This window comes from Silene latifolia, chromosome X (genome assembly GCF_048544455.1).
Source record: "Silene latifolia isolate original U9 population chromosome X, ASM4854445v1, whole genome shotgun sequence".
Taxonomy (NCBI): Eukaryota; Viridiplantae; Streptophyta; class Magnoliopsida; order Caryophyllales; family Caryophyllaceae; genus Silene; species Silene latifolia.
In genome coordinates, this window is record NC_133537.1 from 12,890,056 (window position 1) to 12,907,959 (window position 17,904).

Here is a 17,904-nt window from a genome sequence, read left to right on the forward strand (position 1 = left end):
TTATGCCTAGAATAAAACGCGCCTCGCGTAACCTCACGTGCCGCTCTTGTGGCACTAAATAAACGGCCCCCGGCTAAGCTGAAATAAGTTAATGTCACTCTGCTCTTGCATTTTGACAATTTGTCATCCTCATATCATCAAATAAACTAAATTGCACCTTAAGAGTAAGTAAAAAACTCATGCTTATCTTCTAAGTTCATTACAAGCTCTTGCTTAGAATAATTATTCTTTTACATTTACTCGAACTACGCGCAAGGGTTTGATTTTATTTTTAAATGAATACGTAGGCAATCCTTCACATGATACAACCCATTAATTTCAAAATGTAAATAGAAGGACATCTGCAATTGCATTTGGAATTCGACAAGAATAATAAATAGAAAATCACAACGGTTTCATAACCAATTAACCTCTTTTATTTCATTCATTTATAATAATAATAATACGTTACATAATAATAATAATAATGCTAAAACAAAAATAAAAATAGGCTAGGATTCTAAAACCCCACCTTCTTATTACAATAATAATAATAATAAATAATAATAAAGACTTGGGCTATTCCTCCATCTTCCATTTGCCCTTGTCATTTTTGTTATATTTCTTGTCACGACCTCGAGCCGGACGCTCCTGCGCCACTTCGGACCTAATCACCAACGGTCTTTCTCGAGGCCTAGCCTTCCCATTCTTGCCAATCACTTTGTCCACGACAGGAGAGGTCTTCGGTTTCTTTGAAGGATGAACAACTCGAAACCCGGCTTCTTCCTCTCCCTCAGTCAGATGCTTCTCTTTCTCCTTTTTCCACTTCGCGCACCTTGTAGTCAACGGGCTCGCGCTTCCTCAATCTCTCACGCTCCTCTGGAGTAGTGGCTTTCCTCCACCGCAGATAAGAGTCCGACACCCATAAGGCACTAACAGAAGAGTTCAAGAACCACACGTTCCTTTGAGCCCATTTAATGGCCCACTCCCTTCAGCTCCCAGTAGTAAGCGCTACTAGCGATCTGGGGACGAGTGTCAAGCTTCGGGATCATCTCGCTTCAGTCCAACCTGTCTCATCAACCTCTCCGGAAGATGCATACCATGAATTCCAAGCCGGGATGCGCACGGATCGGGTAGGATCCAAGGAAGATACTCCAGTGACAGATTTGAGATGCCACCACGGTACAACCCATCTAATCAAGGGGCCATCGTCACTCTTCAGTTTGTTTTCCCAGTAATTGCAGACCCGAGTGAAGTCCACCATGTAAAACCTTATCCTCATTGCAATCGAGCGAGCATGATAAGAAGGAACATGAACTGGGGACTCGATCAATCGAAGGCGCTCCATAAGCCAGACCTACCAAAAGCGGGTATTAGAAAAAAAAAACGACGGGAAAAAAAAAAACGAAACAAAAAGAAAGAAAAAAGAAAGAGAGAAAAAGAAAAGTGTTCTTTTACCTGCAGAATAACGGGACTTCCCAAATAAGGTAGGTCGCGATTGGCTTTCCTGTTATCCAAACCCAATAAGATCTCTCCTAAGCATAAACAGGCTGGGCTCCTGCGCAGTTTCATTTGTTCAACTAGGCCCAGGAGACGGGGATCACCTCTCAAATCCTCATCAACATGCCCTTGAAGGACATATACATGTAACAAGCAAAACCCAAAAGCCCTTCGCCTGGAAACATAAGAGACGGTGGGGTCGGCCTTGTTAATGAATCGGTCAATAAAGTCCAATATTCGCACTCCTTTCGAGGTCACTAGACGGTCCACCTCAATTCTTGTCAATCCAAGCAAGTCTCTAAATTTATTCTTATACCCTTGTGAAGTAGAAGGAATAGCAGGCAAGTGTTCTGGGTCCCACCCACCGATCGCGGCAATTTCTTCAGGAAACGGGCAAATGTCACCTCCGGGGAAAGCAAAAACATGATAATTCAGGTCCCAATAATCAAGACAAGCATCTAGGAATGGTTTGACCACCTTGATAAAGCTTCAAGCTCAACAATGATCCAAGATTATAAGCACCCATGTCGTGTTTCTCCATGTTGGAAAACTCGTTGGTCCACTCTTTTAGACGAATCTCTAAAGTATTCATGATGAAGGATTATTTTGAGGACTTTATGTAATAAGACGAGGAAGAGACGGAAGAATTGTGTGAATAAAACCTCTATCGACGTCTCTATTTATACTAAAATCTGTTTCCTAAAATCCGCCAGGACGGAAACACCGGGGAACAGGCGCAACACCTGTTGCGCCTCTTCAAAGGGACGCAGCTCCTGCTGCGCCTCTTCCTCAGCTTTGTTTATGTGAATTTCCGCTTTGGATCTTTCCTAAATTCCTTAACGAATAATTTCCTATTCATACGGGTTATTATTTTGGTAAATACGTGAAAATTACCATAGTTCGTGTTTCCTAATTTCGCGGATGCGCATTTCGAGGCAATATCAGCTTTTTTCGTCATTTTAACACACTTACATATTTCTTTCTATTTTCTTCCTTTTTAGGAAATCAAACTTATGTGCTTCTTTTTATTTATTTCTTTTTTCGGGAATCATTTCGCTCCCGTCCCACGTTACATTTCTAACTTATAGATTTCTATTTTTTTTCATTTTTTTGGGGGTAACCCTCCCTACCGTCCGGTCATTTCCGGCAAATTTTTTTGCATCTTTTGCATTTCTTTGCATGTTTTGCACTTTTGAGTCAGTCGTTTTGCGCTAATTTAGGCCATACATCATCAAATGTATGTTTTACGTGAACTTCTATGTAAATTTCGGCAGCATGACGGCGTAAACCATCATCTACCAAACCTGTTCAAAGCTAACCTGCAGGTACAAGCAACACAACCCAGCAGCAAAGGCACTCAGGCCATCATATACAACCAAAAAAGGGATATGTACAACAAACTGGGGGCTCGAGTCCCAAGCAAAATCCAAAATGTCCAAAATGTAGGTCCTAAAATGTACAAATGTGCAAGATACAGCCAACAAAAACAAACAACAACAAAGCTATTACTGGTCGCCGCCTAACTCCGCAACTCTCGCCTCGAGAGCATCAACCTCGACGTCGCGAACCTCGAGCTCCCTCAGCAAACGAGCTGTCTCCTCCCGAGACTGGGCAAGCTCTCGCTACAGCTCACGCTCCCTCTGCAAGTAACAAAATTGGCTCGTGTCAATCATTTCAAACAATCATAAGAAAATAAGAAAATTTAAAAATGACGAAAGGTTCATACCTGACGACCTCGACTGCCGACAAGTGCCTCGACGGCAGTAGCTCGCAGCCGGTTGGCCACCCTCCATAACGCCACAAACCGGGACGGCGCAACCTGCATTTTCAAAAAAAGAAGTTCTTAATAATTGGATAAGTTCAATCAAACGTGTTCTTACACAAAAATCATACAAATTAGCGGCTCTCCAAATCAGATGTTGCCACTCCTCCAAGCCTGCACCAGGGCGCCGAACGCTCCCCGCTCGATCATGGCCCGCTCCTCCGCCGACAGCCTCTCGTAGCACTCCATAGCCGTCGTGCAGCCCGAGAACGATCTGATGTTCCCAGCCTCCTATTGTGATTTGAAACAAAAGCTATCTTTAGTTTGAATGAAATTGGAAAAGAAATTGGAGCAAATGAAACGAAAGAATATGAGTGATGAGTAATGAATTCAAGGTTACCAAGCTCTTCACCATCCTATAGGACAGGTGACCCTCCGCAGCCCAAAGCAAGTGCCTGCTGTCCCAGGTCTCAGCCCACGCAGGTGCTCCCCTCAGCTGGCGACCTCCTCGCCCCACGTTGGCCCGTCTTGGGGCCTCCTCCTTCTCAGCAACCTCCTCCTCGAGGATCTCGTCTCGCAACCTCCCGGCCGCCCTAGCGCAAGCAAAAGCCTCCTCGAGAGCACGAGAAGCGTCAACAGCAGTGTCTATCTCCATGGGAGCTCTCCCAGAAGTAGAAGCCTCGTCACCTACAAAATTAAGGCATATTTAGGCCGCGTCAAGTGACGACAAGCCTTGATTAGGGGATTTCCGAGTTTTTAGAAGCCCGAAGTCGCTCTTTTCTCGCCATATTTGGCCGTATTCCCACAAACCCGATCACTCATGTGGTAATTTGGGTTAAGTCAAGCCTAAGTTGAAGCCTAGTCATGGTTTCGAGTCGAAATTTCGGCAGCATTTCGTTATAACGACGATTATGCCCTAGAAAAGTGTCCTGAAAAAGCCGTCACAAACCAAAATTCCGAGATGGTAAGAAGTTTACCCATCATTCAAGGATTCCAAATGTCAATTTTCATCACAAATGGGCAAGCCAAAGGCCATTTTCGAAGCAATTTACGATTTAGCTGTGAAACCGTCTCAATTTCACTCAAATGCTCAAAACTCATCAAAATTCGAAACAAATACATGGTTATAATCCTTATACTACAAGTTAGCCATTTACATGGTCAATTTTACAAGGCAAGATCATTTGGGGGAAAAGCCCCAAATTTTCGACATTTTAGGGTTGAAAACCCTAAATTTTGTCGATCCAATTCGTCCATTATAGAAGATTAATGCAAGAATGATATACATACCTCAATTAGTCATGGCGAATGCAAGCTTTTGGATCAAATTTTGGCGGAAATGGTTGAAGTTTGAGAGAGAAATTGATGAATTGTGTTTCGAAACAAATGAGGTGAACTCCCTGTTTCATCGCGTTTTTACGCAGAAAAGACACCTCCAGGAATAGACGCAGCAGGTGTTGCGTCTCTTCCAAGAGACGCAGCTCTTGCTGCGCCTCTTCCTTAGCTTCCCTTCATACGAATTTTCAAAAATTCGTTATGAGTTCGTTATTTGTGGGGCCATCTTTGGTGCGCCTCTTCCCCGATGCTATTTTATATTTTTCGGTCCGTTTGACGATAATTCTTCGTGCAGACCCGCATTTCTAAGCCAACTACAGACTGTTATACATTATTTATTGCTTCCAAGACCTTGCTTGTCACAACGAGCAGGTATTCTTTGACAGGTGTTTCGACACGCCTTCATTATATTCCCCCAGCGAGAGTAAGCGGATAGACAATCCCTCTCGAGACATGTAGATAAATTCCTGATAAGGTTTTCCCCAACGTGAGTTCGCGACATACAATTGTCCTTCTCGAGTTATTCTGAAGTTTGTTTGAAGACGACCCAAGCAGATTTCTCCCAGCAGTTCCCGCCTGTGTCCTGCTACCCACAATATTTCCTGTTTCCCCACGGAGTGCGATAAAGGTGTCGTTCTCCAGAGGTTCCCAGACCGGCAGGGTTCTAACACTCAAGCCTTAGTTACCCCTTAGTTTGAAATTATATTTTGGGCCTCCTTCCCATTGATGCTTTCCTTTAGGGTCCCACACCCTAGCACAGTCCTTACTTATCTTTTAGGTCTTAACCTTAGCTCCTACGCTTACCCCTAGCTCCTATGCACCTCCGGAAACGTCTCTCAAGAAGTTTCAGGTATGGTCTCTTCTTATGGCTGGCGAGCCTCCTTACGTAGTCTAATGGACTTTAAACGACCCTCCCCGATAGTCGACAGACTCTAAAATGTTCCCGACGACAGGTCCTTGGTTCAGACCCCTTGAACCGCCTCGCGTCGTCATAGTCGCCAGGTTGTAATCTTCGATTGACCTGATGGCTATACTTTGACTTTCGCCTTGTCCAAGCCTCAGTCAAAGTAGGGGCTCTGTAGATACCTCATTTCTGCACCTCCCGCAAACCACCCGGTGATGATTGGGCCGCATGTTTGGTACGCGGAACGATTTGTGACAATTCGTAAGTTTATCGTCAAGTGATTGCTCAAACATTGATGTCTACCTCTTAATTGTCATCTACGCGCCGATACGGTCGTTTTGACAGTAATTAGAGTACATTTGGAGTCCGGGCCTAAAACCGTCTTCATTTTCTGATAACTGCTAAATCCCGAGTCAGAATGTTCTGGAATATTCCGGATATTTCTATTCCATATTTTATAAATCTTTCACAATCTTTTATTCTTTGGTAAAGAATTTCCCGTAATATTCATACAAAATATTAAGGAAAATAAGATTAATCCGTTATTCCATAAACCAAACACGGAAATCTTTCTTCCGCAGGAGGAAACCACTGGGAACACGCACGCAGCGAGTCTTTGCGCCTCTTCCAAGAGACGCAGTTGATCGCGCGCCTCTTCCCAGTCCTTTCTGCGTATTTTGCGTATCTTTTCATATCTTTTCGAGATTCACTTCCAAAGTTTCTCCGAAAACCTTATTCCTTCACGTGATTAGTATAAATAGGAGGCTTCGCTCCTCATATTTCTCACGCGAGTGTCCGCCCTTCTCTTCTCTCTTTGCATTCTAGACCACGTTTTTACTTTTTGGCGTCTACGTGCTTGAACATTCGACCACGTAAGCTCGGATCCTTCTGAGTACCAGCCTCGTTTGCATGACCGACCAATTTGACCAACTCCACATCAATCAACTTAATTATTCTTAATCGTTTTCCTCTTACGAGGGCACTTTCGTTACATTCGAGTTGAGCATCACTAATCATAAACTTAGTTCATCTCCTTTCGTCAAACGTGTAAGTCTGAGGGTGTAAATCCTTCTTTATTTATTGTTATTTACTTTTTGTATCATTAATGTAAGGTTTATGTCGAAAATACTTCTTAAAACCGATTTATAAAACCACGCTTTGAAACCCTTTTTACGGATTACCAGAAGATGGCCGTCGAGAAAGGACGCAGCAATCGCCGCGCCTCTTGAAGGACGCAGCACCTCTCGCGCCTCTTCGTGAAGCCGCCAGATTCTCGCTTCCTTTCTTCTTCCTTCGTCCTCTGTCAATTCGTCGTTCGTTATTTGTTTTCGTTTGTTCTTCAATTCTTTGACATAATAGCACAATAATTTCACATATATATTATTTATCATCATTAATACGTATAATTCATCATTAAATCCCGACTTAAATCCCAAGTAATCCAATATTTGCGGGTTTTCGTCATTAAAATCAATCCGGGTTGTAGAGATTCAATTCTTTCATATTGAGTTTCTGGAATTCGACCTTTGATATATTTCCATCTGTCTATTCGTCATTAATTCGTCATTAATTTGTCATATTTAACCTATTTAGTTCACCTATGTCACTAATCAATCTTTCATTCATGTAATTAATTCGTTTACGTTCGTCTCATCCATGTTTTATTGCTTTTATGACTCATTTGCATGTAATTAATCTGTTAAATCACTTCCATCCGAGTCGAATATCATAATTGATCCTTAAATTCACCAATTAACATTAACGATTTGCAGTTCCGGCTTCACAGCCAGAACTCACCATTGGAACAGACGCAGCAACTGCTGCGCCTGTTCCAGAGGGCGCAGCTCTGCTTCGCCTGTTCGAGAGGGCGCATGTAACACCCCCATACTCCAAGTGCCTTACCAGGACCACTCAGGTATGAAGACATTACCATCTCGGTTACCCGAGGCATGATATTCATAAGACAATAACGAAACAACTTTAAAAGTAAATAAAGTTTAAAGTGATTACATAGCAATTCCAAACTGATAAAAAGAAAATACAAGATCCTCAGACGGTCTACTGCTAAAACTATCAAAACTATAAAACATCGATCGACACACAAATGGAAGACTTCTAAGCCACGTGATGACTCATCCGGCTATCCCATACGCGTCATATCATACTGCTCAATAACTGCTCACCACTCCCGAATGGATCACCACAGTTTTTAAAACATTTAAACGAGGTCGATTACTAATCACACAACTCAATATATATCAACAATAAGATAAAAGACGACTTAACCGTCACACACAACCACACCAATTCCAACAATCTCAATCACCGATCGTCCTTTGGACCACCCGCCGATGGGGGACCGCAACCGTACCCACCAAATCCCCGCTCCACATAGTGAGCGATAACCATGTCCATTAATGTGCACATCCCTTCTGTGGCGGGTTCCACAGAAGGCGAAACTAGGGCGTGAAGCCACTCCCGCAAGTGACCCCACTCAGCCGAGGCCACGCCTCGCGAACCATAGACAACGATCACAACCACAATCACAATACAATTACTATATCAAACAACCAAACACAACACATCAACCAATATCCCATTATGGGACTAATACTGAGTAGGAAATCCTACTTAGAACAGCAACACAATCAGACGGTCTCAACAGCTGTATCACAAATCCTTTTCTACGAATCCTCCTCCTAACTTATAATCACATAATTACTAACAATCACAAAACTAACACAAAACCCCCAATCCCAAAATTAGGGTTTAACGAAACTTGACGAAATACTATAAAATTGGTATGTAGATCTTACCCTCGACGCAAGGATCACAAAGGTATAAAGAACGATGGAATCCGACCTCTCAAGCTCCGGGATTTGTCAACAACACGGATGAATGCGAAGAACGTAACTTGAATCTCCCTTTTAATGTTATTAGGTTTGTAAAAGTGTATTATGAAAGTGACGGAAAGATTTATATATTAATCCGTGTTATTAATAAAACCCGTCGAATTATCACCCGCTAACCGAGCTACTCAATCGAGTAGCTAAGGTACTCGATCGAGTGCCCCCTTACTCGATCGAGTATCCTAGTTACTCGATCGAGTACCCAACAGGTCAGAAACTATTTTAAAACGCAACTCACCCTTACTCGACAGAGTAAGGCCTACTCGATAGAGTACCCAAAGACTCATAAATACGGAGTATTACAGTCTTCCCTCCTTAAAAAGAACTTCGTCCCCGAAGTTCAACCCATACATAAAAACAAACATACTAACTCGGTCAAGACGCAACAAAGCTACTAAGAACTCAAAACAAAACCTCAACTTACAGAACATGAAACCATGAACTCTTAACACCAACTCTACCAACTAGATAAACATCAAACGGAATGTTACATTCTACCACCCTTAAAAGGAACTTCGTCCTCGAAGTTTACTTACACTCATAAACATCATCATGCCACTATCAAAACTCTCGAACTCCTAAACATCACACTACTACAAGCACGGCCATGGTGTGGACAGCGGGCCGCCCACGGGGGCGCTTGGTGAAGGGGCTCGAAAACAAGCGTTTGCATTTTGTATGGAGTCGCCACCAATTTTTATGGGAAATTGGAACCGTTCGAATACCTCGTGTCATGTCAAGACACAAAGTAGTGACATGAACACTAAGCAATCATTACCCTTAGCATTCTATGTCTAGAATGACTCTCGCGGATGCCAATGAACACGGGTGCTCACGGAGATCTGGAGTAAGGGGTGAGGGTACGTATTAGGAAGCTCTTTTGATCGAACACCTAATCCCGCCCGCCTCGATAGCGGCCTCTACTAATGATTAGGGAGTTTATTCGTACTTGATATACCGTCGGCCATATGCATGCAATGCAACATCCATTGTTTTAATCCTAGCATGTGAGAATTAGACTAAGTCGGTTGACATGTAATTTAGCATACAATTAATGTCGAAGTTGGAATTTAAGATCGATTTACATGTGAAAACATACAAATGATACAAAATACAATAATAATAAATTACAATGATTGAAATTACATTAATTACAAGGGAACAGGCGATTTGTGTCGAAAATACCGCTAAAACGGATGATTTGATAAAAAAGAATAAAAGAATAAAAACAAAGAAATACGAACAAGTCAGAAGGTGATAATACGACTAATAGTTAGTTAATACGCTTACTAATTAAACTAGGTCAAGGCAGAAAAGGAGTTCAGGGACAGAATTCACCCTGGAACAGGCGCAGCAGGCACTGCGCCCTTTGGAAGAGGCGCAGCAGTTGCTGCGTCTGTTCCAAGGGTGAGTTCTGGCTGTGAAGCCGGAACTGCAAATCGTTAATGTTAATTGTTAATTTTAGGGATTGATTACGATATTAGACTCGGATGAAAGTGGTTAATGAATTATTTACATATGATTGAGGTCATAAAACAGTAAAACATGGATGAGACGGAAATAAGACGGATTAATTATGTGAAGGGTCGATATTAATGAATGATTAATTAAACTAACTAACTAAACGAATTAATAAACTAAACATGATGAATTGACGAATTATTGAACAAGCAGGTGAAAATATATCAACAATGAATCCCAGAAACTCAATATGAACGAATTGAACTTCTAAAACCCGAATTGAATTTAATGACGAAAACCCGCAAATATTGATTATTAGGGATTTGAGTCGGATTTATGACGAATTAAACATGTTAATGATGATGGATAATATACATATGAATTATATGCTATCATGTGAGAGAATTAACAGACGAACAAAACAAAAGAAATAAATTTGAGACGAACTACAGAGGACGGAGGAAGAAGAAAAGAAGCAGGAACTGCGGCAGCCTCACGAAGAGGCGCAGCAGGTGCTGCGCTCCTTCGAAGAGGCGCAGCGGTTGCTGCGTCTTTTCTCGACGTCTGTCTACTGGAAATCCGCAAAAAAAGGTTTTAAAGACGGTTTTAGAAATCGGTTTTAAATGGTGTTTTCGACACAAACCTTACAATTGTTATACAATAATAAAAATACAATAAATAAAAGAGAGATTAATACACCCTCAGACTTACATGTTGACGGAACGAGAAGAACTAAGAAGATCGATTAGTGATGCTCGACGCGAAATGCAAGGAAAGAGAATGCCCTCGTAAGAGGAAAACGATTTAACAAGTTGATTAGATTGATTGAGTGTAGTGGTCAAATTGGTCGGTCATGCAACGGAGAGGCTGGTACCCGGAAAGATCCGAGCTTACGTGGTCGGAAGTCCAAGCACGTAGGCGCCAATTAGTAAGAACGAAGTCTAGAATGCAAAGGGAGAAGAGAAGGGCGGACACTCGCGTGAGAAATATGAGGAACGAAAGCTCCTATTTATACTAATCACGTGAAGGAATAGGGTTTCGGAGACTCTTTGGAAGTGAATCTCGGAAAGATATAAAAAAGATACGTAAATCATGCAAAGAAGGGCCTGGGAAGAGGCGCAGCAGCCACTGCGTCTCTTGGAAGAGGCGCAGACTGCCTTGCGTCTATTCCCGTGAGGTTTCCTCTGTTTAAGAAAGATTTCCGCGTTTGAGTTATGGTAGGACGGAAATAATTCGATTATCTTTTGAATATTACGGGATATTATTTGCCAAAAGATAAAATTTGAGAAATATGGAATAGAAATATCGGAACATTCGAACATTCGACTCGGGATTTAACGGCTATCGAGAAAATGGAGACGGTTTTTGACCGGACTCGAATGTACTCTAATTATCGCCAAAACGACCGTATCGGCACGTAGATGACAACTAAGAGGTTGACATTAATATTTGAGCAATCACTTGACGATAATCTTATTTAATCTGTCACTAATCGCCGCGTATCAAACATGCGGCCCAATCATCACCGGGTGGCTTGCGAGGGGTGCGTAAACGAGGTGTCTCTGAGCCCCCACTTTGACCGAGGCTTGGACAAGGCGAAAGTCAAAGTATAGCCATCAGGTCAATCGAAGATTACAACCTGACGACTATGGCGACGCGAGGCGGCTCAAGGGGTTCTGAGCCAAGGACCTATCGTCGGGAACATTTTAGAGTCTGTCGACTATCGGGGAGGGTCGTTTAAAGTCCATTAGACTACGTAAGGAGGCTCGCCAGCCATAAGAAGCGACCATACCTGAGATTTAATCGAACTTCGCGGGGAACAAGAGATATATTGAAAACAGCAGGACGTCGGTAGAAACTGCTGGGGATCCGCTTGCGTCGGTCTCAAGCGAACTCTGGCGAAATCTGGAGGTTGAATCTGCTTGCGTTGGCCTCAAGCGGACTCGGGGTTGGAGAATATGCCGACGACTAGGAACATCTTGATCGTCGTGGGGGAAACCTTGAATGAGCAGTACTGCAAAATACTACTGCGCTGGGGATAGACGACTAGGAACATCTTGATCGTCGCAGAAAGAAAGTCTTGAATGAGCAGTACTGCAAAATACTACTGCGCTGGACATAAAAATTGAGCAATACTGCGAAATACTGCTGCGCGGGATAAAATGAATTCGGACAATATCTTGCGAAAATCGCCGGCTGTTGGATAAAACGTGGGCGGAACGAAAGAAAATCGTCGAAACGGACCAAAAGAACATAATAGCATTGAAGAAGAGGCGCACCAAAGATGGGCCCACGAATAACGAACTCATAACGGATTTTTGAAAACCCGCAAGGAGGGAACAAAAGGAAGAGGCGCAAGAAGAGCGCGTCTCTTGGAAGAGGCGCACACTGCCGCGTCTGTTCAATTTGGCAATTCTGCGTAAAAACGCGAAATCAGAAGGTTTATGTTCATTTTATTCGAAACATAAATCACTCCATTCTCTCTCAAATCTTCACCATTTTCGTCGAGGTTGGATTCAAAAGCTTGCTTAAAATATGACTAATCGAGGTATGTGCTTTAATCTTGCATTAATCTTCCATATTTGTTGAATTTTGAGCCGCGAACATTAGGGTTTTCGACCCTTTTGATCGAAAATTTGGGGCTTTTCCCCCAAATGGATTTGTCTTGCCAAATTGATGCTAGAAATGGATAATAGGTAATGTTAGGAACATAACCATGTATTTACTTTGAATTTTCATCGAGTTTTGAGCCCTTGAGCGAATTTTGAGACGGTTTCACAGCTAGATCGTAAATGGCTTCGAAAATGGCCTTAGGATTGCCCATTTGTGATGAAACTTGATATTTGGGACCCTTGGATGATGGGTAAACTTTCTACCATCTTGGAATTTTGGTTTGTGACAACTTTTCAGGACACTTTTTAGGGCATAAACGCCATTACAGCGAAATGCTGCCGAATTTTCGGCTCGAACCCGAGACTAGGCTTTGACTCGGACTTGACTTGACTCAGTTCATCACATGAGTGATTGAATTGGTGGGAATATGGCCAAGGATGGCCAGAAATGGGGAATTCCCGGGGCCTTGAAGGCTCGAAAACTTCTTAACAAAGGCTTGTCGTCATGGGACGCGGCCTGGATTTGCTTTAATGTTTGCAGGTGACGATGCTTCTACTTCTGGGAGAGATCCCATGGACATAGACGCCGCTGTTGTTGAGGAGGCTTTGGAGCAGGCCTTCACCGCTGCGGTGATGGCTGCTGCGGACGAGGTTCCCGAGGAGGAGGCTGCTGAGGAGGAGGAGATTCCGCGACGGGCCCACCTCGGCCGAGGAGGTCGTCAGCTGAGAGGTGCTCCTGCGTGGGCTGAGACCTGGGAGAGTAGGCACCTTGTGTGGGCTGCAGAGGGTCACTTGTCTTACAGGACGGTGAAGAGCTTGGTAAATAGGAATTCCCTAACTCATTACCTATCCTTTTCTATTTTTGTTCAAATTTCTTTCAAATTTACTCAAAACTAAAGATAGCTTTGTTTCAAATCATAATAGGAGGCCGGGAACATCCGGTCATTCTCGGGGTATACGACAGCGATGGAGCACTACGAGCGGCTGTCGGAGGAGGAGAGAGCCATGATCGAGCGTGGAGCGTTCGGTCCTCTGGTTCAGGTCTGGAGGGACATCGTGAAGAGGAAGTTGCGGGCCAACCTTAGCCTGGTCCGCGCTTTCTTGGATCGATTCTGGGATACGACTTCCACGTTTCACCTGCCTTTTGGTGAGGTGGGAGTCACCTTGGAGGACTACGGCATGATTTCTGGTCTGCCGTGCGGGACTGAGGAGATGGTGTGGCCGGAGACTGGCATGAGGGCGGATTCGGCCGAGGCGAGGAGGTTGATCGGCTGGAACTTGTCGCCGAAGGCTGTTGCGGTGCCGGGTTTGGTACCCAGTACCTATGTTCGAGACTACTTCGCGGGGAAGACCCCGGCTTCGGTGGTGATCGATGGGAGGGAGACGGCTCCTCCTCCCTGTACAGCTGAGCAGAGGGCTCGTCTATGGCTTTGGTGGTTCTTGTCTTCGATTTACCTCGGAGACAAGGGTGAGAGGCTGTCGACGAAGCTTATCCCCTTTCTTTCTGACCTGAGCTCCCTAGGGCGTTGGGACTGGGTCACTGCTGGTTTTGCGGTCCTCATCCGCTTTATGAGGGCCATGGTTCGTCCGGAGTTGATGGAGAAGGGGACTTCTCCGGCGCCGCTGTCGGACCAGACTCTTGTTGGAGGTATGAACCGTCCTTTAGACCAAAGTAAATTCCTTTCTTTTATCAAAGATCGAAAGATCGTCATTGACTATTCTCGTTTTGCGGGCGTGGGTGTACTCTTACTTTAGGGCCTCGCGCCCAAGAGGACGGAGCGTTGGAGAGGACCTACCCGTGGTGAGGGATTGGGTCATGTGCCGGACGAAGAGCAAGCGCTCTTCTCACAATGTCTACCGGCGGGATGTGAACGCTCTTCAGCTGAGCAGCGTGAGTATCCCATTTGTATTCATTCGCACTTTCTTATACTTTGTTTTAAATTGATCATAGGAATGACCTTTGCCTTGATATTGTCGCAGTGGGTGCCCAGACCTTGGGCGGAGTACGCTGGAGCGCCTCCTTTTGTTGCTGAGGTCCTTCGACCTAGGAGCTCGAGTCATTTCTTTGTTGTGGACGTCGATGGGTCTGTGTGGTATCTGGGCGAGCGGTTAGCTCGTCAGTGCTTCCGGGGCGCGTTGACGGTTCCCGTCGATCCTCCTAGGACGATGTTTAGGGAGCCTTCTGAGGCTGAGAGGGAGGCGGACTTGGCTGGTGCTAGTGGCGAGGACCTTCTTCTCCCTGACGAGGATTATTCGGCATTCCTTTACGGAAGGTTGGCGTACTGGCCAGTAGTGGTGAGTATCTTTTGTCTTCTTGTTGGATTTTGATTTTTCGAGAATTGCGACGGAAGATCATCGATTAACGAGAGCCATTTGTTTTTGCAGGAGGTTGAGGCGGCGGGCATCGAGCCCCCAGAGTATCCCGAGACCTTCGAGTACACTGACGCTACTGGGAGGACGACGATCTCCGAGCTGCGTGACTTTGACGTGGCTGTGACGGATGCTGGCCTAGATGACTGGCAGCATCTGATTCGGAGGGTGAGTTCCTATTTTGCATAGTTTTCGTGTAAGAACACATTTGATTGAATTTGTTCAATTTTGCTGAGAATTACTTTTGAAATGCAGGTCGCGCCATCTCGGTTCGTGGCATTATGGAGGGTGGCCAACCGGCTGCGAGCTACCGCCATCGAGGCACTCATCGGTGGTCGGGGTCGTCAGGTATGAACCTCATTTGTTTTTTTTTTTCTTGATTTTTGATTTTTTCAGTTTTGTTTGGATTGATTGACATGAGCCAATTTATTATTGTCCACAGGCTGATCGTGAGCTGGAGCGAGAGTTGACCCAGTCTCGGGAGGAGACGGCTCGTTTGTCGAGGGAGCTCGAGTTTCGGGACGCCGAGATTGCCGCTCTTACGGCTAGGGTTGCCGAGCTGGAGGGTGCACAGCAGTAGTCTGCGTGGTTTTGATTTTGAACATTTTTGGACTTGTTTTGGGGCGCAAGCCCCCAGTTTTCTTGGATTTTTGGACCTGTTTGGGGCGAAGCCCCCAGTTGTACATTTGGACTTGTTTGGGGCGAAGCCCCCAGTTTGCTTGTACATTTGCTTTTTTTGTTGTATATACGACTACCGAGTGCCTTTTCTTTGTTGGGTTGTGTTGGTTGTACCTGCAGGTTAGCTTTTGAACAGGTTTGGTAGACAACGGTTTATGCCGTCATGCTGCCGAAATTTACATAGAAAATCACGCAACACATACATTTTATATACACATAGGGCCTTTAATTAGCGCAAAATGAGACTCAAAAGGAACGTGAAAATGCAAAAATTTTGCCGGAAATGACCGGACGGTAGGGAGGGTTACCCCCGAAAAAAAAGAAAAAGAGAAATCTGTAAGTTAGAAAATGGAAAAAAAAAAAAAAAAAAAAAAAATTAAGCAAATGAAATGACTAAGTAAAATGTTGAAATAAAAAGGAATTAAAATGAAAATTAAATATAAAAGTGTGAGAAAAATGGCGGAAAATGTCGATGTCGCCTCGAAATGCGTGTCCGCGGATTAAGGAAACCTGAAGCATGGTAAATTTCTCGGATTTACCAAAATAAAGTCCCGTAGGAATAGGAAATTATTTGTTTATAGAATTAGGAAAGATCCAAACACGGAAATCACGGAAGTGAGGCTGGGGAAGAGGCGCAGCATGAGCTGCGTCCCTTTGAAGAGGCGCAGCAGGTGCCGCGCCTGTTCCCCAGCAGGTCGGTTCTGACGGATTTTTGGAAACATCAATTAGTATAAATAGAAGCGTCGCCGAAGCTTTAAATCAAATAATTCTTCCGTCTCTCCTTCGTCGCCTCACATAAAAACTCCCAATAAATTTTCAAGAGAAAATTATCATCATGGATACTTTGGAGATTCGCTTGAAGGAATGGACTAATGAGTTTTCGAACATTGAGAAGCACGATATGGGTGCTTATAACCTTGGGTCTTTATTGAGTTTGAAACTCATTAAGGTTGTAAAACCGTTCTTGGATGCTTGCCTTGATTATTGGGACCCAAATTATCATGTTTTTGCGTTCCCAGGAGTTGATATTTGTCCTTTTCCGGAGGAAATTGTCGCTATTGGCGGGTGGGACCCGAACATCTACCGCCATCCCTTCTCTTTCGCTCAAGGGTATAAGAGCAAGTTTAGAGATTTGCTTGGACTTACTAGACTGGAGGTGGATCGCTTAGTTACTCCGAAAGGCGTGAGGATGTTAGATTTTATAGATCGATTCATCAACGGGGGCCGACCCTACTGTCTCTCTCATGTTGCTAGGAGGAGAGCATTTGGCTTTGTTTCTTTGCATGTATATGTCTTCCAGGGACATGTTGATGAAGATTTGAGAGGCGATCCTCGTCTTCTGGGTCTTATTGAGCAAATGGAGTCGCGCAGAGCCCACTTGTCTATGCCAGGGAGATCATTTTGGGTTTGGATAATAGGAAATCCAACCGTGATCTGCCGTTCTTGGGAAGTCCCGTTATCCTACAGGTAAAAACACCCTTCTTTCTTTCTTTTTTTTTTTTTCTTTTTCGTTTTCGTTTTTTTTTTTTTTTTTTTTTTTTTTTTTTTTTTTTTTTTTTTTTTTTTTTTTTTTTTTTCGTTTTTTTTTTTCTTTTTTTCGTTTTCGTTTTTTTTTTCTTTTGTTTTTTTTTGCGGGTGTCTAATACCTGTTTTTTGGTAGGTTTGGCTTATGGAATGGCTCTGATTGCTCGAGCCCCCAGTTCATGCACTTTCCTATCATGCCCGTATGATTTCGATGAGGACACTACAGTATATGGTGGACTTCACCCGGGTCTGCGACTATTGGAAGAACAAGTCTGAAGACCGATGATGGCCCGCCGATCGGTGGATCGTTCCGTGGTGGCACCTCAAGTCTCACATCGAGTGTCTTCTTTGGATCCTACTAGGTCCGTGCGCATTCCTGGATTGGAGTTTATGGTATGCATCTTCCCGAGAGATTGATGAGACAAGTCGGGTTGAAGCAGATGATCCCTAGGCTTGACACCGTTCCATGCAGATCGCTATGGCGCTTACTACGTAAAGTCAAGAGAGTGGGCTATGAAATGGGCCCAAAGAAACATGTGGTTCTTGAACTTCTCCTCCAACGCCTTGTGGGTGTCGGACTCTTATCTGAGGTGGAGGAAGGCCGCAACTTCGGAAGAGCGCGAAAGAGGCGAGGAAGCGCGAGCCCGTTGACTACAAGGTGCGAGAGGGAGAGAAAGAGAAGGAGAAGCATCTGACAGAAGGAGAAGAAGAAGCCGGGTTCCAAGTCATTCATCCTTCGAAGAAATCGAAGACTACTCCTGTCGCAGAGGTGGTGGTTGGCAAGAATGGGAGAGTCAGGCCTCGAGAAAGACCGTTGGTGATTAGGTCTGAAGTGGTGCAAGAGCGCCCGGCTCGAGGTCGTGACAAGAA

At 44.2% G+C, this 17,904-nt stretch overlaps 1 protein-coding gene across 1 annotated transcript in view; it reads left to right on the forward strand.

Moving 5' to 3' along the window:
- The window catches only part of LOC141616895 (uncharacterized), a 28,793-nt gene extending 13,241 nt beyond the window's left edge, over positions 1 to 15,552 (forward strand). The window contains exons 2-4 of the mRNA XM_074434051.1: positions 14,848 to 15,000; positions 15,088 to 15,180; positions 15,275 to 15,552. Coding sequence (XP_074290152.1) covers positions 14,848 to 15,000; positions 15,088 to 15,180; positions 15,275 to 15,412 — 384 coding nt within the window. The 3' untranslated portion in view covers positions 15,413 to 15,552. The remainder of the gene's footprint in view (positions 1 to 14,847; positions 15,001 to 15,087; positions 15,181 to 15,274) is intronic.
- The last annotated feature ends 2,352 nt before the right edge of the window (positions 15,553 to 17,904 follow it).